General features: G+C 44.2%; 1 protein-coding gene across 1 annotated transcript in view; it reads right to left on the bottom strand.

The window, feature by feature from the left end:
* Positions 1-9,996: 9,996 nt before the first annotated feature.
* The window catches only part of LOC142858502 (lactase/phlorizin hydrolase-like), a 40,409-nt gene continuing 27,817 nt past the window's right edge, over positions 9,997-22,588 (bottom strand). Inside the window, exons 12-17 of the mRNA XM_075987811.1 lie at positions 20,087-20,289; positions 18,055-18,164; positions 15,263-15,397; positions 14,517-14,740; positions 11,703-11,936; positions 9,997-10,873 (exon numbers count right to left, since the gene is read on the bottom strand). Coding sequence (XP_075843926.1) covers positions 10,656-10,873; positions 11,703-11,936; positions 14,517-14,740; positions 15,263-15,397; positions 18,055-18,164; positions 20,087-20,289 — 1,124 coding nt within the window. The 3' untranslated portion in view covers positions 9,997-10,655. The remainder of the gene's footprint in view (positions 10,874-11,702; positions 11,937-14,516; positions 14,741-15,262; positions 15,398-18,054; positions 18,165-20,086; positions 20,290-22,588) is intronic.

Below are 22,588 nucleotides of genomic sequence, written 5' to 3' on the forward strand. Positions count from 1 at the left end.
CAAAACACAAAACATACAGATTAAAGAAAGAATATTAAGAGCTGCAAAGGAAAAAGGTCAAGTAACTTATAAAAGTAAACCGATCAGCCTTACACCTGACTTCTCTATGGAAACCATGAAAGCCAGAAGGTCCTGGATAGAGGTACTGCAGAAACTTAGAGACCATGGATGCAAGCCCAAACTACTATACCCAGCCAAGCTATCATTCACTATCAATGGAGAAAACAAAACATTCCAGGATAAGAACACATTTAAACAATACGTAGCCACAAATCCAGCCTTACAGAAAGTAACAGAAGGAAAATCACAACCCAAGGAATCCAACATTGCCAACACTGCCCACAGTAACTCAGGCATCTAGCGACCCTTCACCAGCACAACTCAAAGAAGGGAGACACACAAACTCTACTACCAAAATCAATAAGAATAACCGGAGTAAACAACTACTGGTCATTAATATCACTTGATATTAATGGACTCAATTCACCTATAAAAAGGCACAGGCTAAGTATGAGATTGGATACGAAAACAGGATCCAACATTCTGCTGCTTACAAGAAACACATCTCAACCACAAAGACAAGCATCTGCTCAGAGTAAAGGGTTGGGAAAAGGTTTTTCATGCAAATGGGCCTAAGAAACAAGCAGGCGTGGCCATACTAATTTCTAACAAAACTGACTTCAAACTAAATTCAATCAGAAGAGATCGAGAAGGAAATTTTATACTCATAACAGGAACAATTCATCAGGATGAAGTCTCAATCCTGAATATCTATGCCCTAATGTAAAAGCACCCACTTATGTAAAAGAAATATTACTAAAACTCAAGGCAGACATCAAACCACACATACTAGTAGTAGGAGACTTCAACACACCTCTCTCACCAACGGACAGGTCAATCAGACAGAAACCTAATAGAGAACTAAGAGAATTATTGGAGGTAATGAAGCAAATGGACTTAACAGATATCTATAGAACATTCCACCCAAATAGGAAAGAATATACCTTCTTCTCTGCAGCTCATGGAACCTTCTCGAAAATTGACCACATACTCGGTAACAGAGGAAACCTCTACAGATGTGAAAAAATATCAGTGTCCACCTGTGTCTTATCAGATCACCACGGATTAAAATTAGAAGGCAACAACAACGCTACCCCCAGAGAGCCGACAAACTCATGGAAACTGAACAGTCAACTACTGAACCACACCTGGGTCAAGGAAGAAATTAAGAAAGAAATTAAAGTCTTCCTTGAATTTAATGAAAATAAAGAGACATCATACTCAAACCTATGGGATGCAATGAAAGCAGTGCTAAGAGGAAAGTTCGTAGCACTAAGTGCCCACTTAAAGAAAATGGAGAAAGCATACATTGGAGACTTAACAGCACACCTGAAAGCTCTAGAAAAAAAGAAGCAGACACGCCCAGGAGGAGCAGAAGACTGGAAATAATCAAACTCAGGGATGAAATCAACAAAATAGAAACACAGAAAACAATCCAAAGAATCAATGAAGCAAAAAGTTGGTTCTTGGAGAAAATCAACAAGACCGACAAACCCCTATCCAAACTAATTAAACGACAGAGAGAGAACACGCAAATAAATAAGATCAGAAATAAAAAGGGGGACATAACCACAGACACAGAGGAAATTCAGAGAATCATTAGATCTTACTACAAAAGCCTGTATGCCACAAAACTGGAAAATGCAAAAGAAATGGACATTTTTTTAAGATAAGTACCATATACCAAAGTTAAAGCAAGACCAGGTGAACAATCTAAATAGACCTGTTAGTCACGAAGAATTAGAAGAGGTTATCAAAAACCTCCCTACCAAAAAAAGCCCAGGACCAGATGGTTTCAATGCAGAATTCTACGAGAACTTCCAAGAAGAGATAATACCTATACTCCTTAATGTATTTCACAATATAGAAACAGAAGAGTCATTGCCAAATTCCTTTTATGAAGCTACAGTCACCCTGATACCACAACCTCATAAAGACTTAACCAAGAAAGAGAATTACAGGCCAATCTCACTCATGAACATCGATGCAAAAATTCTCAATAAAATACTGGCAAACCGAATACAAGAACACATTAGAAAAATTATCCATTATGATCAAGTAGGCTTCATCCCAGAGATGCAGGGCTGGTTCAACATATGCAAATCTATCAATGTAATCCAACATATAAATAAACTGAAAGAAAAAAGCCATATGATCATTTCATTAGATGCTGAAAAAGCATTTGACAAAATTCAACACCCCTTTATAATAAAGGTCTTGGAGAGACTAGGGACACAAAGGTCATACCTAAATATAATAAAAGCTATTTACATCAAGCTGACAGCCAACATTAAATTAAATGGAGAAAAACTCAAAGCCATCCCACTAAAATCAGGAACACGACAAGGATGTCCATTCTCTCCATATCTCTTCAAAATAGTGCTTGAAGTTCTAGCAATAGCAATAAGACAGCATAAGGGGATCAAGGGAATTCATATTGGAAAGGAAGAAGTGAAACTTTTGTTATTTGCAGATGATATGATAGTATACATAAACGACCCCAAAAACTCTACCAAAGAACTCCTACAGCTGATAAACACCTTTAGTAATGTGGCAGGATACAAGATCAACTCCAAGAAATCAGTTGCCTTCCTAAACACTAAGGATAAGGAAGCAGAGAGGGAAATCAGAGAAGCTTACCTTTCACGATAGCCACGAATAGCATAAAATATCTTGGGGTAACTCTGACCAAGGAAGTGAAAGATCTTTTTGACAAGAACTTTAAGTCTTTGAAGAAAGAAATTGAAGAGGACACCAGAAAATGGGAGGATCTCCCTTGCTCTTGGATTGGGAGGATCAACATAGTAAAAATGGCAATTCTACCAAAAGCAATCTATAGATTCAGTGCAATCTCCATCAAAATCCCATCAAAATTCTTCACAGACCTGGAGAAGACAATAATCAACTTTATATGGAAAAACAAAAAACCCAGGATAGCCAAAACAATCTTATACAATAAAGAATAGTCTGGAGGCATTACTATCCCTGACTTCAAACTCTATTACAGAGCTACAGTATTGAAAACAGCTTGGTATTGGCATAAAAACAGAGAAGTTGACAAATGGAATCGAATAGAAGACCCCGACTTTAACCCACAAACCTATGAACACCTGATTTTAGATAAAGGAGCTAAAAAAAAGTATACAATGGAAAAAAGAGAGCATCAACAAATTGTGCTGGCAAAACTGGATGTCAATCTGTAGAAGAATGAAAAAAGATCCATATATATCACCATGCACAAAACTCAAGTCCAAATGGATTAAAGACCTCAATATCAGTCCGAACACACTGAACCTGATAGAAGAGAAAGTGGGGAGTACTCTACAACACATGGGTACAGGAGACCACTTCCTACGTATAACCCCAGCAGCACATACATTAAGGGCATTATAGAATAAATAGGACTTCCTGAGACTGAGAAGCTTCTGTAAAGCAAAGGACACTGTCACTAAGACAAAAAGGCAACCCACTGACTGGGAGAAGATCTTCACCAACCCCGCAACTGACAAAGGTCTGATCTCCAAAATATATAAAGAACTCAAGAAACTAAACTGTAAAAGGCTAATCAAACCAATTATAAAATGGGGCACTGAGCTGAACAGAGAATTCTCAACAGAAGAACTTCAAATGGCCAAAAGACACTTAAGGTCATGCTCAACTTCCTTAGCAATCAGGGAAATGAAAATCAAAACAACTTTGAGATATCATCTTACACCTGTCAGAATGGCTAAAGTCAAAAACACCAAGGATAGCCTTTGCTGGAGAGGTTGTGGAGAAAGGGGTACACTCATCCATTGCTGGTGGGAATGCAAACTTATGCAACCACTTTGGAAAGCAGTGTGGCGGTTTCTCAGAAAATTCGGGATCAACCTACCCCTGGACCCAGCCATACCACTCTTGGGAATATACTCAAGAGATGCCCTATCATACAACAAAAGTATATGCTCAACTATGTTCATAGCAGCATTGTTTGTAATAGCCAGAACCTGGAAACAACCTAGATGCCCTTCAATGGAAGAATGGATGAAGAAAGTATGGAATATATACATATTAGAGTACTACTCAGCAATAAAAAACAAGGACTTCTTGAATTTTGCATGCAGATGGACGGAAATAGAAAACACTATCCTGAGTGAGGTAAGCCAGACCCAAAAAGAGGAACATGGGATGTCCTCACTCATATTTGGTTTCTAGTCATAAATAAAGGACATTGAGCCTATAATTTGTGATCCTAGAGAAGCTAAATAAGAAGGTGAACCCAAAGAAAAACATATAGGCATCCTCCTGGATATTAACCTTCATCAGGCGATGAAGGGAAACAGAGACCAGAGACCCACATTGGAGCACCGGACTGAAATCCCAAGGTCCAAATGAGGAACACAAGGAGAGAGAGCACGAGCAAGGAACTCAGGACCGCGAGGGGTGCACCCACACACTGAGACAATGGGGATGTTCTATCGGGAACCCACCAAGGCCAGCTGGCCTGGGTCTGAAAAGCATGGGATAAAACCGGACTTGCTGAACATAGCAGACAATGAGGACTGCTGAGAAGTCAAGATCAATGGCAATGGGTTTTGATCCTACTGCACGGACTGGCTTTGTGGGAGCCTAGGCAGTTTGGATGTTCACCTTACTAGACCTGGAAGGAGTTGGGAGGTCTTTGGACTCCCCACAGGGCAGGGAACCCGGTCTGTTCTTCGGGCTGATGAGAGAGGGGGAGTTGATTGGGGGAGAGGGAGGGAAAGGGGAGGCAGTGGCGGGGAAGAGACAGAAATCTTTAATAAATAATAATAATAAAGTAAAAAATAAAATTAAATTAAAAAAGAAAAATTAATATAGAGTTAGTTTAATTTTCAATATTCTTTAGCTGGTATTTATTTATTTATTTTGTTTTTGCTAAGAATGGTTAACAATTACTGCCTGCCACAGTACACTATTTTTTTTATATTTATTGAGCTCTGCATTTTTCTCTTCTCCCTTGTATCCCTGCTATCTCCATGACCTTTATCATGAACGGATGTTGTATTTTGTCAAAAGCTTTTTTGGCATCTAATGAGATGATCATGTAGTTTTTATTTTTCAGCTTGTTTATATGGTGAATTAAGTTGACAGATTTTCATATGTTGAACCATCCCTGTATCTCTGGGATGAAGCCAACTTGATCATGGTGGATGATGATTCTGACATGTTCTTAGATTCAATTTGTCAATATTTTATTTAGTATTTATTATTTAGTATATTTAGTATGTTCATAGTAAGATTGGTCTGTAATTCTCTTTCTTAGTATTGTCTTTCTGTGGTTAGGGTATCAGGGTAATTGTATTCTCATAAAAAGAGTTTGGCAATGCTCCTTTTGTTTCTATTGTGTAAAATAATTTGAGGAGCATTGGTATTAGTTTTTCTTTGAAAGTCTTGTAGAATTCTGAGCTGAAACCATCTGGTCCTGGGCTTTTTTGTTGTTGCTGTTGTTGGGAGACTTTTGATGACTGTTTCTATTTCTTCAGCATTATAAGTCTGTTTAATTTGCTTATCTGGTCTTGATTTAATTTTGGTAAATGATATTTATCCAGAAAGTTGTCCATTTCCTTTTAGGTTTCCAATTTTGTGGAGTACAGGTTTTCAAAATATGACCTCATGATCCTCTGTATTTCCTTCATGTCTGTTGTTATGTTCCCCTTTTCATTTCTGATTTTGTTAATTTGGATATTCTCTATCTTTTGGTTAGTTTGGATAAAGGTTTGTCTATTTTGTTGATTTTCTTAAAGAAACAACTCTTTGTCTCATTGATTCTTTGTATTGTTTTCTTTGTTTCTATTTTGCTGATTTCAGCTCTCCATTTGATTATTTTCTGCCATCTAGTTCTCTTAGGTGAGTTTGCTTCTTTTTGTTCTAAAGTTTTCAAATGTTCAATTCACTAGTGTGGGATTTTCCCAGCTTCTTTATGTAGGTGTTTAGTGCTATGAACTTTCTTCTTAAGACTGCTTTCATTGTGTCCCATCAATTTGGGTATGTTGTGTGGTTATTTTCATTGAATTATAGGAAGTCTTTAATTTATCCCTTTATTTCTTCCTTGACCCATTGATGATTGAGGTGAGCATTGTTTAATTTCCATGTGTTTGTGGGTTTTCTGGAACTAGTATTGCTGTTGACTTCTAGTTTTAAACCATGGTGATCTGATAAGGTACATTGGGTTATTTCAATTTTTTTTGTATGTGTTAAGGTTTGTTTTGTTACCGAGTATGTGATCAATTTTTGAGAAGGTTCCATGAGGTGCTGAGAAGAAAGTATATTCTTTTCTGTTTGGATGGACTATTCTATAGATGTCTGTTAAGTCCATTTGAGTCATAACATCTGTTAGTTCTCTTATTTCTCTGTTCAATTTCTGTCTGACTGACCCGTCCAGTGGTGAGAGGGGAGTATTGAAGTCTCCCACTATTAGTGTGTGGGTTTTAATATATGATTTAAGCTTTAGAAGTGTTTCTTTGACATATGAGGGTGCCCTTGTATTTGGGGCATAGATGTTCAGTATTGAGATTTCCTCTTGATGGATTTTTCCTATGACTTATATGAAATGACCTTCTTTGTCTCTTTTGACTGATTTTAGCTTGAAGTCTATTTTGTTAGATATTAGGATAGCTACACCTGCTTGTTTCTTAGGTCCATTTGATTGGTATATTTTTTCTCAACCTTTTACTCTGAGATGATGTCTGTGTTTGAGGTTGAGATGCATTTCTTGTATGCAGAAGAAGGATGGATTCTGTTTTTGTATCCAATCTGTTAGTCTGTACTTTTTTATAGATGAGTTGTGCCCATTTACATTAAGGGATATTAATGACCAGTGGTTGCTATCTCCTGTTAATTTAGTTTTCATCATTGGTGATGTTAATTTGTGCATTTTTTTTCTTCTTCGGAATTTGCTGTAATGAGATCATCAATTGTCTGTGTTTTTGTTGGTGTAGCCATCTTCCTTGGGTTGGAGTTTTCTTTCTAGTATTTTGTGTAGAGCTGGGTTGTGGCTAGGTATTGGTGAAATCTAGATTTGCATGGGATATCTTGTTTTGTCCTTCAATGGTGATTGACAGTTTTGCTGGGTATAGTAGTCTGGGCTGGCATTCGTGGTCTCTTAATGTCTGAATAATGTTTGACCATGATCTTCTGGCTTTCATTGTCTCGAATGAGAAGTCAGGTATAATTCTGATAGGTCTACATTTATGTGTTACTTGGCCTTTTTCCTTTGCAGCTCTTAATATTCTTTCTTTGCTCTGTATGTTTAGTGTTTTGATTATTATGTGGCTGGAGGAGGTTTTTTTTTTATCCAATCTATTTGGTGTTCTGTAAGCTTCTTGTATCTTCACAGGCATATCTTTCTTTAGGTAGGGAAAGTTTTCTTCTATGACTTTGTTAAATATATTTTCTGTGCCTTTGAGTTGAACTTCTTCTTTTTTTACCTATTATTCTAAGATTTGGCCTTTTTATGGTGTCCCATATTTCATTAATATTTTGTGTTAAGCTTTTGATAGATTTAATGTTTTCTTTAACTGATGAGTCTATTTCCTCTATTGTATCTTCAATGCTTGAGATTCTCTCTTCCATTTCTTGTATTCTGTTGTTCATGCTTGCATTTGTGGTTCCTGATCTTTCTCTCACGATTTCTGTTTCTATAATTCCTTTGGCTTGTGTTTTGTTTATTGTTTCTATTTCAGATTTCAAGTCCTGGATAGTTTCTTTTATAAGTTTGATTTCTTTTTCTTGGTTTTCTTTAAGTGATTTGCTGATGTCTTCTAATTTTTTGTTTGTCTTTTCCTCCATTTCTTTAAGGGAATTTCTCATTCCATCTTTAAGAATTCCAAACATTCTCTTGAAGTTATTTTTTAGATCATTTTCTGCTGGTTCATCCATATTTGGTTGTTCAAGTCTTGCAGTTGTAGGGTCTTTAGGGTTTACTGGTATTGTGTTGCTCTTTGTGGTGTAGCATGTGATCTTACCTTTTGTATTCATCTTTTCCTCTAATAGGTGTGGTTGGGGCTGTCTGAGATTCTGTTGAATAGTCTTCTAGATGCCAGTGAATCCATAGCTCAGATGGCTGTTCCTCGTGGTACAGTCAGTGTCACAGTTCTAGTTACTCCATTGGTTATCCCTGTTCCTGGAGGTAGCTCAGTGCTCCTGTGCTTTGGTCTGTTCCCTTGGAGTTTGTTGTCTCAGGCTTACTTTGGTCTAGGCTATTGGCTTTGATCTGTTTCTGTAAATTGTGGTCTGGATCTCCTCCTGCAGAAGTCCCTAGCTTGGAGTTGGGCCTGTTCTGGTGGAGATCACTGACTCTGGATCTGGTTGCTGGTTCAGTCTGGATTGGCTGGAACTGGGTTGGCTCCCAGGACTGGATTTACTCCTGTTTTCTGTTCCAGGTGGAGCTTGTTTCCTCAGGCCCTCTCTATCAAAGGTGTCTCAGTCAGTCCCACTCCTGTGGAATTTGTTGCTCAAGGTGGAGTTCCCTGCCTCAGGGAAACTTTGGCCTAGGTTACTGGCTTTGACCTGTATCTGTAAATCCTGGTCTGGATTCTCCCCTGCAGAAGTCCCTAGGTTGGAGTTGGACCTGGAAAGGTTTCTGGTTTCGGTCTACTGCCTCAGAGGTCCCAGGCTTGGGTACACCTGAACCTGAAGAGGACCTGCTTACTTCCTCAGAGATCCCAGGATGGCACTCAGACCTGCAGGGGTTCCAGGTTCCTGCCTATTCCCTTTGATGTCCCCGACCAATGCCCAAACCTGACTTGGTTTAGGCCTACTCTCTCTGAAGTCCCAGACTTGTGCCTGGGCATGCCGAGATATCTGGTTCCTGCCTTTCCCTCGGAGGACCCAGATTCACTCAGGCCAAGGCTGACAGAGGTCCTGGCTCAGGCCTAGTTCCTGGGAAGTCCTAGACTCTCACCCAGACCCACCGGGTCTACTCCCTTGAAGGTCTCTGATTCACGTCTCTAGCTCTGGCTCACTTGCTCAGCCGTTACTCCCTGTACCTGTTCCGAGATTGTTGACTCTGGATCTGGTCGCTGGCTCAATACTGATCTGCCCATATCCTAGGACTGGGTTTGCTCCTGGCTTTTCTCCTGGTGGAGTCTGTTCTCTCTGTGTCCTAGGTAACTGGTTCAGTCCCACTCAGGATGTGGTGGAGATCACAGACTCTGAGTCAGGTCATTGGCTCAATCCTGGTCTGCCAGTGTCCCAGGACTGGGTTGGCTCCCAGGGACGGATTTGCTCCTGGCTTCTGCTCCCGGTGGAGCTTGTTTCCTCTGGCCCTCTCTGTCCTAGGAGTCTCAGAACTGTGTTTTAAAGTAACATGAAGTATCTTTTCAATGAGGGTAAAATGACACTAGACTTTTTTGTTTGTTTGTTTTCCTAAACAGGGTTTCTCTGTGGCTTTGGAGCCTGTCCTGGAACTAGCTCTTGTAGACCAGGCTGGCCGGTCTTTTCATACTAACAGAAAAAGAATGCATTCACCAAAGAATTCCTGACTGCCAAGCTAGTCATGGAACCTTTGAATAGGATTTTTAAGATAATAATATATGTGGATAATGCTTTCCTGAATGTATGTTTGTGTACCATATGCATGCAGTAACCACAGAAACCGAAAGAGATTATTGAATCTGCAGGACTCGAGTTCAGACAGTTGTCAGCTGCTGTATGGATGCTGAGACTCAACACCCATGTCCTCTGGAAGAGCAGGCAGAGCTCTTAACTCCTGAGCCATGTCTTCAACTCTCTGGATAGAAATACACTTTATATCTATGGACATACTTTAGGTTACGAATGCTTGTAAGAAACACAACTACAGAGATAATTACTCTTACTTTTAAATTTTTATTGTTTTATGTGTACTCTGCCAGCATGTATAACTGTGCATCACATGAGTGCCTGGTTTCCAGGAAGACCAGAAGAGGGCATTGGATCCCCCAGACCTAGAGTTTCCAACAGTTATGAGCTACCATGTGGACATTTGGAATCAAACTCAGGTCCTCTAAAATAACAGTCGGTGCTCTCTCTAACCATATAACAATCTTTTAAAGTTAGTCCAACACTGGTGGTGAGAGGCTAGGCCAGATCTATTTGATAGGCAAGTATTTTTCCATCATACCATCTGTGTCCCTGACCTCTACTGCCCCCTGTCCCTGCTCCCTCTCACTCCAAATCAGGATTTCACTATGTGATTGTGGCTGGCCTCAAACTGGAGCACCTCCTGCCTCTGCCTCCTGAGTGCTAGGATTATAGGCAGACATGTAGTATTGCGGCTAGACCTGCTTTTCACTTGTACTTATCTAGTTTGGAGTCTGCCATCAGACACCGAAATGAACACATAGAACCGCTACACAGTTAAGTCTCTGCATTTCCACAGGGTACCTGGCAAAGCTTCTTGGAGTCCCCAGGAAAATTGCAAGTACTGAAGAAGATGCTTTTTCATTTCAACTGAGAATTTAGAAAGCTTCAAGATAGAAACCATCTTCCACAGTGCAGGAAGCCTTGATGAAGAGATCTTTTGTGGTCAGGAGTCTGTGCTAGCAGGCACAGGGCACAGGGCTTCTCTGCACAACAGAGGAGCTGGCGACTCCTCAGAAGGAAGACACTGGACTCAGCTCACTTTGGCTTGGCTGTGTTTCCCGTTGCTTGGAGCGCTTGCAGTATTTGTACAATAGAAACACCAAGCTACAGACTCCAAGAAGCAGAAGAGCGAAGAGCACATACAACGCCGTCTGTGCTTCTGTGATGCCCAGCATCAGCCCCAGGAAGGGCACTTCTGCCTTCACAGGGCTGGCAGTGGGTTCAGCATCTAGGAAAGGACAATGGGGACTCAGGCTCTGGCATTCTGGAAAGGTCCCGCTGATCCTGGAGTCAAGAGACTGCTTAGTACCCTCCTCCCAAACATACACAACAAAAGAAAGCTCACCGCTGTGGTGTCGGCATGGATCACCTTCATGGTGGTGTTTTTGTATGTGCATCCCATGATGCTCACGTATGGACAGAGCATAATTTTCAGGAGGTCTCTATTTTCACTTTGGGCTCCTAGTATTAAACTCACGCCATAACGCTTTTCCCTACAAAACCATGAGCCATCTCAGTATGCCACCCCACGGCCACATCCTTTATTTACCTGAGACTGGTCTCATGTAGCCCAGAGAGACCTCAGTTATGCCAGGTAGTCATGGATGACCTTGAACTTCAAATTCTACTGCCTCTACTTGCTAGGTACTCAGATGCAGGGCTGGGCAACTGTATCCTCTTTGTGTAGCACTGAGTATTGTCATAACCATTTCTGTTTTATACTCACACAATAAGTACTAGCTTTAGTATTTATACAATCCTTAAACTTGACCTAGAAACTGCCTAGAAGTGTCTGTCCTTTTCAAGGAAGGTGCTGCAGTGAGTGAGAGGTAGGACTGGAGGAATCTACCTCTGCTCATTCCCACAGCAGGGCCCAGACTCTAGGGTAAGACAGGCTGGAGAGACCTGCAGCAGCCAAAAGGTGCCTGGAGCGCATGCTAATGAATGGAGGGGACAGAAGGGCAGGAGAAGGCCAGGAACTAGAGGAAGGCAGGTGCAAAGAGCAGCTCTCCCTCACCCTTGACCACACAGTGTTGGTCCCTCCCAGTGCCACCTACCCTCTGGTTGCTGGAGACAAGGGTGAGGTCCTTGTGCAGGGTCAGGAAAGCCATTGCAGCGCACTATAGAGGCATAGATCTTGGCCGACGCCTTTGGGATCCTTGGCAGAGAAGGGTCTGAGCGGTTCACAAAGTGCACACCAAACATCTCTGTAAAGCCTGTGGCCCATTCAAAGTTGTCCATCACACTCCATACCGTGTATCCTCGAAGGTCCACCTTATCCTGCACAGCGGCTAAAAAAGATGCCGAGTGTGAACACTCACGTGAAGACCCTATGTGCCAGTCCTCCTGAAGCCGGCCTCATAGTTGTCCCCACTCTTGTGCTTTGTAGGGTGTGAGTTCCAACTCTGAACCCTTCCTGTGTGCTAGCAGGTTCTCTACAGTGGACATGCGGGACCACTGGTATCTTTCTACAAAGGCTCAGTTCTGAATGGAACTAGGATAGCCTGAGCTAACCCCACAGCTTTCTTCAGTAGCTGGGGGGATTGGTCTGAGTCAGAACCTTGAAATACCCATGGAGAGTTTTGTGAACTAGCTGCTCTCGCTCCCCCTGACTGACAGGGGAACTTCTTTGTGGCCTGTAATTGACAAGAAAGTTTGTGTTCTTTCTGGCCGGTGGTTTTCCACAGAAGCAGTAGAGGTATAAAAGGTTTCTGGGCAAAATAAAGATTGCTGTTCTTCCACCTAAAAGGAAGCCTCTGTGTCTCAATCCCGGCACCCCCTGCCAGTTTCGGCAAGTCCAGGCCGTGCAGGCATGGCAAAGTGGAGGTCCCACTGATATCTGGAAGGTGGGGATTCATAAACGGGGTCAATCTGTCTGAGGAACGTATTGGGAAAGGTGATATGGTTTTATTTTTCTTCCCCAGAGATACTCTGAGGGATACCCTCCAAAAGATTAGTATAAAGAAGAGGCAGGAGGGTAAATTGAAAGGCCTCAAAAAGTAACTGAAACTCTTAAAGCAACAAGGCACAGAAGTAACAAGGAAGACAGCCGAAGATTTTGTATACAAGGGGGTTTAAATGTTCCAGACTGGGAACAAGCCAAGTCAGATTAAAAGGAGTATGTGTGTCTTCATCCCCAGAGATTCTCTGAGAGATGCCCTCTAGAAGACTGGCCAGTAGGGAAGTAATAAATAAAAGGCAGGAGTGTAACGGTGTAAATGAATGTAGACAGATTGTAAAAATATATACAGCTTTAATGGGGAAATAGACTTACAGAACCACTGTTCCTGCTGAGACAAGGAAAGCAGAAGGGGCGGCTGCACACGCCCGGCAGATTTATAGGTAACATTAGCCCGAGGTGGACACGCCCCCTGAGGCTGGGGTCTCCAAAAGATAGAATGTGTACAGATGTATGTTATTGTGTTGTCTTTTGTGTTCTGGACTGGAGAAAGACATTTGATTCTGGGAACTGCTTTGAAAGGTATTTGACTTTAAAATATGGGCCTAAGGATTTGATGCTTTGGAAAAGAGGTTCTGCTTTTGTCTCTACAGAGGATGAGAACCTGTGGATTCATTGCAAATTATGTGGTTTGAATCACCGAGAACCCCTGAAATGTTGATGTAAAATACCCCCAAGAATGCAGCACCCCAAGGAAGATAGGATTACAGCTTTGTCTGACAGATTGAGATGGCATGGTGTATTCTTGGTTATCAACATACTCATGTAGTGTGGGGTTTTAGATGGTGAATAATCACAATGTGGGGGCAAGCATGGTGCATACTGTGTAACCTCAGTTACCTGATGTGTGTACACTTGCAGCACCCAGAGGGGCACAGCAAGCTGAGCTGCATGTGACTGGGTGACTGTTCTTGGCTTCTTGTGTTTTGTTTCCTGTAATGCACATGCTACAAAATAAATAAAAGCTTCTTTTTAAAGTTAAAAAAAAAAGAATGCAGCACCCCTGCCAGTCTTGGCTATTCAGGCCGTGCAGGCATGGCGGAGAGGCAGGAGCGATTAGAAGCAAAATATCTGAGCCGTAGTTAAGACGTCCCTTCTGTTTGCTTGGATGTAGAGGAGGCCGGGGTTTACATACATATCTCACAAATAGTTTGTAGCTATGTGTCCATATAAGTGCTATGTGTGGGTGCATGTAGAGGAGCCTGGGGTTTACACACACACACATTAATATTTGAACATATAGCTATAAACTATTTGTTATATATATGTACATATATGCACATATATATATATATATATATATATATATATATATATATATATATATATGCTCATGTGAGTGCTACGTTTGGGTGCATGTAGGGCCAGAAGTGGGCCTCAGGTTCTGTCCACCTTGTTCTTCTAGAGAAGTAGTATAGGCTGCCAGCCAAGGAGCCCCAAGGATCCTTATTTTCTCCCTCCCCAGTGCCGGGATTACAAGCACCTACCACATGCCCAGCTTTCCTCACAGTATCTGGGATCGAACCCAGGGCTCAGGGTTGTACAGTGAACACTTTTCCACCTGAGCTACCACCCCAGTCCTTCTACCTTGCAATCAAAAGGCCCTAGAGCCACCAGACAACTCTTGCCTGCTCACAGAGGAAAGCAATGTGCAGAGATGCCAAACAGCAAGAAAGACTAAGGGTTGCAGAGGACTCAGGTCAGGAACTAACTCAGGCCAGTTCAGGAAACTGGGTTTACTTGCTGTGTGTAGGTGAGTCTAGGAAGGAAAAGACCTCTGATTCTAGCCTCAACAAATGCTCAATCTCCTCTGAGCAATGGGCCTTGTCATTAGTGTCCCCATCCTGCAGACACCTATGCTCTAGCAAAGAAGGGGCTCACTGGGGCCAGGCAGTGAGGCAGAAGCTCTTACCTTTGAGGGCTTCATTGATGTAGCTGCGGAGGTAGTAGATCCTGTCGGTATCATTGAGTTCTGGGTCCCCTCGTCTGGACACCCCATTCTCTGTGACATAAATTGGAGGGTTGTTGTATTCTTCCTTCAGCCAGTTCAAGATCCTCCGGAAGCCAAAAGGGGTCATCTTCAGCCAGGAGGAGCCAGAGACTGGCCAAGAGCTGTCTACAGTGGTGGCCACGCCCCTGCAAGTTCACAAGGTAAAGACGATATCTTGTTTATAAACCCAGAGGAGGCCTCAGTGGTGACATCTAACCTTCTGTCACATAGGGCACCTCACAGTAACATGAACAGCTCCACATGTCACCTGCTGAAAGTAAATGCTACCGTCAGAGAGTAGGTCCGCATGTAGTTGCTGTGATCTGAACCCAGGACCTCTGGAAGAGTAGCCAGTGTTCTTAAGCACGAAACCCTCTCCCAGTCTCACGCAAGGATATCTTATTCTGGTTTCTCAGTGTTTCCTCCATGCATTTTTACTATTTATATAGCACAGATATACTAGTTTGACCTTTGTATTGAAAAAGAAGCCAAGGACATGTGTTATGGAAAGCAGCTGGGAGATGCAATGTCACATGGCTGCCACGTGCTGTAGCCATCAAGCAAACCCTGGTATCCAGACAACCAGGTATGTTCTTAGGACAGACAGACCTGAGTCCACACGGGGCAGAGGGCACTTCCTGCCTCGGTTATCCTGTTGTTTGTCTTACCTGTCTGCGTAAAAGGAAGAGATGTCAGCAGGATAGTTGAGGTTGTAGGCCAGGACAGTGGTGTAGTGGTTGAACCCGAAAAAGTCAAAGGTGCCGTTGATCCTCTTCTTCTCACTCTCTGTAAATTCAGGGAGCCTGGGAAGAGGGAACCATTAGGGGAAGAATCAGGAGGAATCACACTTTGAGGAGAGACTGTGGGTAGGGGCACTCAGAACTCCAGACACGTGGTCATGACTAGAGCAGCTCCACAAAGGGAAGCTCTTCAGGTGATGCTCCTGCCTACTGCTCCATCCCTTCTCCTCCCCAAAGAGCCACCTGCACACTGGTCTCACTGTCCTGGGTACACTCCCTGCGGGCTGTCCCCCACCCCTGCCCCATTACCTTCAGACATTCTGAGTTTTATTATGTAAGATAGGTTTGACAACCAAGCCTGCATCTGAGGTAATTTCTTTTAACTATTCCTTTATGTGTTTAATTTAGTCTTTGCCATTCGTGTCCTCCCAGCTCACACTTTGCTCCTCTCTTTTCCTGGGCTTGCTTCATTCAGGTGTCCTCTGCTGTCTGTCCTTACTAACGGGGAAGCTCTGAGAACTGAATGGTGGATTGTGGACTTTCGTGTCTGATTATTTCAATGACCTGTGTTCTCAACCCTTGCTTCTCTCTCTGGAGTCTGTAATGGCTCTTCAGCTGTGACCTCAAGGCCATGTCCCTGTCCAGCTTCCATGTGGCCCTGCCCTGCAGCAGGCTCCTTTCAACTCTGCTGTATGTATTCTGCTTAGTCTTCCTCCGTCTGTCTCATAGCCCTGAGACAACTTCTTGTTCTGAGGCCCAGCCCTCCAATACCCCTGCCTTGGCTCTGATATCCCCAGGTCAACCAACCTCCTGGTCTTTGGACTTTTCTTTGTACTGAGGAAACTGAGGACTAGAATCCCATGCCAGTTCATCTTCCCTGCTGGCCACCACCATCTGGAGGAGCCAGACTCTGCCTATGGACCCTACTACTTAGTTCTGACCCAGGTGTGCAGTAGCTGCTGACACAGCTGTGTGTAGGGTCCAGAATGCCCACTAGCAGACTGCTACATCAGACACAGTGGCACAGCCTTGCACATCAGGACCGCCCTACATAGGCCAGGTGCGTGCTACAAGGTAAGAACTACAATTTTGTGATAGAAGGAAGATTTGGGAGACAGACTCAAAGGCTATTAGGAATGGATGTCTGCTGAATTCCTATCATCCTCTGCCAGACACTTGAGCTAGAGTTGGGCTTTTGAGTCTCTCCCTGAAAGGCCAGGAGCCATCTTTTTGAGCCTTTTGTGGAAAGGTTTTGTGGATGTTGGTTTTGAATATAGGCAGCCTTGTTCTGAACATCACTTTGGTGGTGGAGCACTCTGGCCCTGACCTTTATTACTCTCAAAACCATAACTTCCAGATGCTGCTCCCAGGAAGACAGCAGAACAGGTAAACATGGATGCCCTGTTGTAAACCACTGCCATCTGCTGGCCAAATTGTAGAAGTAGGCGTGACGGGCCACTTCCTGCCACCCGGCTAGCTTTACCCAGAATAATTACACGGAAACTGTATTCTTTTAAACACTGCCTGCGCCATTAGTTCTAGCCTCTTATTGGCTAATTCTCACATCTTGATTAACCCATTTCTAATAATGTGTGTAGCACCACGAGGTGGTAGCTTACTGGGAAAGATCTTAACCTGCGTCCATCTTGGAGAGGAGAGCTATATCGTCTGCCTCACTGCCTTCTTCCTCCCAGCATTCTGTTCTGTCTTCCCCGCCTACCTATGTTCTGACCTATCAGGCCAAGCAGTTTTCTTTATTAATTAACCAATGAAACAACAGATAGACAGATGACCCTCCACCATCACCAAAAGACAAAAAGCTTGTGCCAGACAGTCCCCAAGCAATAGCTTTCTCTCAAGGTGATAAACAGAGCAAGTAAGCAAACTGGGGAACTAGTTCTTGAGCAAGGCAGTGGAGTTGCTTAGGACCGGGTACTCTTGGACAGTTTCTGCGGCTATCCTGGAGAACAATAACAATAGCGACTGTCTCACCAGGCATATTCCCGTGCCAGGATTGAGCTCAGTTTTCTTTTGTTTTAATTAAAAACTTCTTTCTTGGGCTGGAGAGAAGGGTTAGAGGTCAAGACCACTGTCTTCTCTTCCTAAGGTCCAGAGTTCAATTCTGACAAACCACCTGGTGGCTCACAACCATCTAGAATGAGCTCTGATACCCTCTTCTAGTGTGTAGGCATGCACGCAAACAGAACACTGAATATATAATAAATAAATTTTTTTATAAAAAGAAAATATTTTTGTCCTACAAAATGTTTTGAATATGTTTTCCCCTCCTCCAGCTCTACCCTCCCAACCTCTCTTGCTCACCCAATTTTGTTTCTTCTATTTCAAAAACAAAAATCAAAACAAAAAGCCCCATCCATATATCAGTGGCTCACTCAGTCTCATCAGAAAACACTCTTCCTGCACTAGATGGGAATTAACAGAGAGCCACAACTGGACAAGGTGCAGAGTGGGGGACTTTGGAGCACTCTCATAATTGGGTGTCTTCCTAGAACCCGCCCTACCCTTGAGAACTATGTGCAGAAGAGGAGATGCAGAAGATTGTAAGAGTCAGAGGCAATGGGTGACCCTAAGTGTCTTCCTGAGTTTTACAGAAGCTATCACATGCCATCTTCATAGCAAGGACTCCAGTTCTAGGCACGGTGCCCTTCCTGGCACTGACACTCACACCGCTCACTCACCGCTGAGGATACAGCACTGACCTCGACTTGGTGAGGTTCTCCGCCAGGCTCCTTTCAAGGATCCATGTCTTCATCACCTCCGGGTAATCTCCGTTTTTGAAGATGGGGTGTGCAAACCAGCCTGCCATGAACTGTGTGGGGGTAAATCACTGTTGAAACTGATACCTCCCAGATACCAACAGGCTATGGGAGGTTGTACCATGGGGGTCACTCTCTCCCTCCTGTCATGGGTCTTCACTGAACATGACTGTTTCCTGCTGGCATCTGCTTACTTGAGTATAGACTTCCAGAGGCTGTATAAGCACACCCTTCTTCTGAGTATTAGAAAATAGGGGCTCTAGAGTTACTAAGAAATTAAGGAACTCTTGGCACCCAGAGGTCATGGCTACAGCTACTGTAGGCAAAGCAGGAGGTTTAGTGGAGGAAATTAGCATCAAGTCAGTGCTGCATCCAGTGAGGACCACATATGACAAGGTTGCACTGTAGCACAAGCATGCCTCAAACTTGCTATGTAGCCAAGGATGCCCGTGAACTCCCAATCCTCCTGCTTCAGTCTCCAAAGTGCTAGGCTCACAGGCAAGCATCACCACAACCAGGCTCATGCAGAGCTGAGAACAGAACCTCAGGCTCCATGCATGCTAACCAATCATTCAACTAATGAGTTTCCTTGTTAAATTATCATCATCATTAGTGGTGGAGGTGGAGGTGGTAGCAGCAGCTGTGGTGTGCGCATCTCTGTGTATGAGGTAGAGTGAAGGTGGGTGCCATGGTGGAGGTCAGAAGACAACTCTGTAAAGTCTCTTCTCTCCAGCCTTCCTTATTTTTAAGTTCATTTATTTGTATTTTATGTACATTGGTGTTACCTGCATGTACACCTCTGTGAGTTACAGACCCTGTGAGCTGCCTTGTGAGTGCTGAGATTGATCCCAGATCCTCTGGAAGAGCAGACAATGTTCTTAACTGAGGAGCCATCTCTTCAGTCCTAGAGAACTGATTTCTTTCCCGTATTTGTTAAAATGTGTATGAGTGCTCTATCTGGTGTATTCCTTTCTGTGAGAAGAGGGCATCAGGTCACACTACAGAAGCTGGAGAACCACCACGTGACTCTTGGGAATTGAACTTACAGCCTCTAAAAAAGCAGCCTAGTGCTCCTACCTGATGAGCCCTTTCTACAGCTGCCTCTCCTCCCTTATTTTTTCAGCCCAAGAAAGGGATTCTCTGTAGCTTTGGTGACTTTTCAAGACCCAGCTAGCAGCAAACTCACAGAGATCTGTCTGCCTCTGCTTCTTAGGTGCTGGGTTGAAGGCGTGTGCCACCACTGCCAGGCCTCTTTCCTTCTTTACATGGGTTCTGAGAATAGAATTTAAGTCACCAAACTTGGATTGGCAAGCACCTTTACCCAGTGAACTATCTTGCCAACCCACAGACAATTTTTTTTTAAGGCTAAAAACACAGTCGCTGGCTGGAGAGAAGGTTCAATAGTCAAGGAAACTTGCCGCTCTCCAGAGGACCTGAGTTTGGTGCCCCATAGCCTGGCTCACAGATTCCTGGAAATCTGATGCCATTTTCTGACCTCCACAGGCTCCTGCACTCACAGGCACACATGCATACACAGAATTAAAAATAAAATAAATCAGCAGGTGGTGGAACACACCTTTAATTCCAGCACTCTGGGGGAAGAGGCAGGAAGATCTCTGTGAATTCCAGGATGTCCTGGTCTACAAGGGAGTTCCAGGATAGCCCGGACTATACACAGAAACCCTGAATCCAAAAACCAAATTAATAATAAAAAAATCTTTAAAAAAAACCCTCAGTCACATAATTCAAATTATTCATCCCCTCTGTAACAACAACCTCTGAGTAAGAAATATCTAGTTCACAGTTGAAAAACCTGAAGAACAGAACAGTTGATCAATTCCCCTCAGGATCACAAAATCAAATAAGAACAAAACTGTCTTAGATCTAAACCTTTAATTCCTGGTCTCCATCTATTTCTTTCAGAGCACAGTGGGAGAGAAGATGGCCAAGAAGAGATGGTACCCAGAGGACACACCTGGACGTTCCTCCTGGCAGCCTCCACGTCCTCCTGCTTGGAGGGATCCCTGGGCTCAGACCAGTCACTGTTGATGGTGATGGAAATCACGCCTCCCTGGCTGGCACGGTACTTGTCATTGTAGAGATGCCAAGCCTCAGCGTGAGCCTTTATTAGGTTGTGGCCAACAGTGTATGGAGCCGTGCCAGGCCTGGAGGAGATTCCTGGAAACACACACAGGATGTCAGCAGAAAACACCATCCTCCCTGTGTATGGCAGGAGGGATTTGACACCTGGGAGACAGGCACTCTAATCCCACATCTCCTTCCTACTGGATGGCAGACAGTAGCCTCATAGTGCCTTTCCCAGGAGAACAGGCAGCAAAGAGTGCTTGTAAGAAGGGAATGGATTGTGGGCAGCATCCAGCAGCACTCTGGCTGAGAGAAGACATTGATCTATGGTGGCTTATGTCCCCACTTCTGGTGGGACTTCTACTGTGACGTAGGCTCAGTTGACATCCTAGAGGTCTAGGGGACCACTGTGAGGTCAGGACTGGAGGACACACACAATGGTGACAATAACCACATCATGAGAACAAGTGCTCAAATCAAAGTGCCAACTAAGAGCCACAAAAGATGCATCTATCTGTGATTTGAGAAATATCTCCCCATCCATTTCAAATTAGTGTTTATGTGTATGTGTGTGTATGTCTGTGTGTCTGTGTATGCAGGAGAATGTTGTGCAGGAGAATGTTGTGCAGGACCATGTGTGTATGCAGGAGCATGTGTGTGCAGGAGCATGTGTGTGCAGGAGCATGTGTGTGCAGGAGCACGTGTGTGTGCAGGAGCACGTGTGTGTGCAGGAGCACGTGTGTGTGCAGGAGCACGTGTGTGCAGGAGCATGTGTGTGCAGGAGCATGTGTGTGCAGGAGCATGTGTGTATGCAGGAGCATGTATGTGCAGGAGCATGTGTGTGTGCAGGAGCATGTGTGTGCAGGAGCATGTGTGTTTAGGAGCATGTGTGTGTACAGGAGCATGTGTGTGCAGGAGCATGTGTGTGTGCAGGAACATGTGTGTGCAGGAGCATGTGTGTGCAGGAGCATCTGTGTGCAGGAGCATGTGTGTGCAGGAGCATGTGTGTGTAGGAGCATGTGTGTGTACAGGAGCATCTTGTGCAGGAGCATGTGTGTGCAGGAGCATGTGTGTGTAGGAGCATGTGTGTGCAGGAGCATGTGTGTGTAGGAGCATGTGTGTGCAGGAGCATGTGTGTCTGCAGGAGCATTGTGTGCAGGAGCATGTGAGTGCAGGAGCATGTGTGTATGCAGGAGCATGTATGTGCAGGAGCATGTGTGTGCCAGAGCATGTGTGTGCAGGAGCGTGTGAGTGCAGGAGCATGTGTGTGTACAGGAGCATGTGTGTGCAGGAGCATGTGTGTGTGCAGGAACATGTGTGTGCAGGAGCATGTGTGTGCAGGAGCATGTGTGTGCAGGAGCATGTGTGTGTGCAGGAGCATGTGTGTGCAGGAGCATGTGTGTGTGCAGGAACATGTGTGTGCAGGAGCATGTGTGTGCAGGAGCATCTGTGTGCAGGAGCATGTGTGTGCAGGAGCATGTGTGTGTAGGAGCATGTGTGTGCAGGAGCATGTGTGTGTAGGAGCATGTGTGTGCAGGAGCATGTGTGTCTGCAGGAGCATTGTGTGCAGGAGCATGTGAGTGCAGGAGCATGTGTGTATGCAGGAGCATGTATGTGCAGGAGCACGTGTGTATGCAGGAGCATGTGTGTGCAGGAGCATGTGTGTGTAGGAGCATGTGTGTGTGCAGGAGCATGTGTGTGCAGGAGCATGTGTGTGCAGGAGCATGTGTGTGTAGGAGCATGTGTGTGTGCAGGAGCATGTGTGTGCAGGAGCATGTGTGTGCAGGAGGATGTGAGTGCAGGAGCATGTGTGTGCAGGAGCATGTGTGTGCAGGAGCATGTGTGTGTGCAGGAGTGTGTATGTGTGTGTAGGAGCATGTGTGTATGCAGGAGCACGTATGTATGCAGGAGCGTGTGTGTGCAGGAGCATGTGTGTGTGCAGGAGCGTGTGTGTGCAGGAGCATGTGTGTGTGCAGGAGCGTGTGTGTGTAGGAGCATGTGTGTATGCAGGAGCACGTATGTATGCAGGAGCGTGTGTGTGCAGGAGCATGTGTGTGTGCAGGAGTGTGTATGTGTGTGTAGGAGCATGTGTGTGTGCAGGAGCATGTGTGTGCAGGAGTGTGTGTGTGTGCAGGAGTGTGTATGTGTGTGTAGGAGCATGTGTGTGTGCAGGAGCATGTGTGTGTGCAGGAGCATGTGTGTGCAGGAGCATGTGTGTGCAGGAGCATGTGTGTGTGCAGGAGTGTGTATGTGTGTGTAGGAGCATGTGTGTGTGAAGGAGCATGTGTGTGTGCAGGAGCATGTGTGTGCAGGAGTGTGTATGTGTGTGTAGGAGCATGTGTGTGTGCAGGAGCATGTGTGTGCAGGAGCGTGTGTGTGCAGGAGCGTGTGT

This window comes from Microtus pennsylvanicus, chromosome 10 (genome assembly GCF_037038515.1).
Source record: "Microtus pennsylvanicus isolate mMicPen1 chromosome 10, mMicPen1.hap1, whole genome shotgun sequence".
Lineage (NCBI taxonomy): Eukaryota > Metazoa > Chordata > Mammalia > Rodentia > Cricetidae > Microtus > Microtus pennsylvanicus.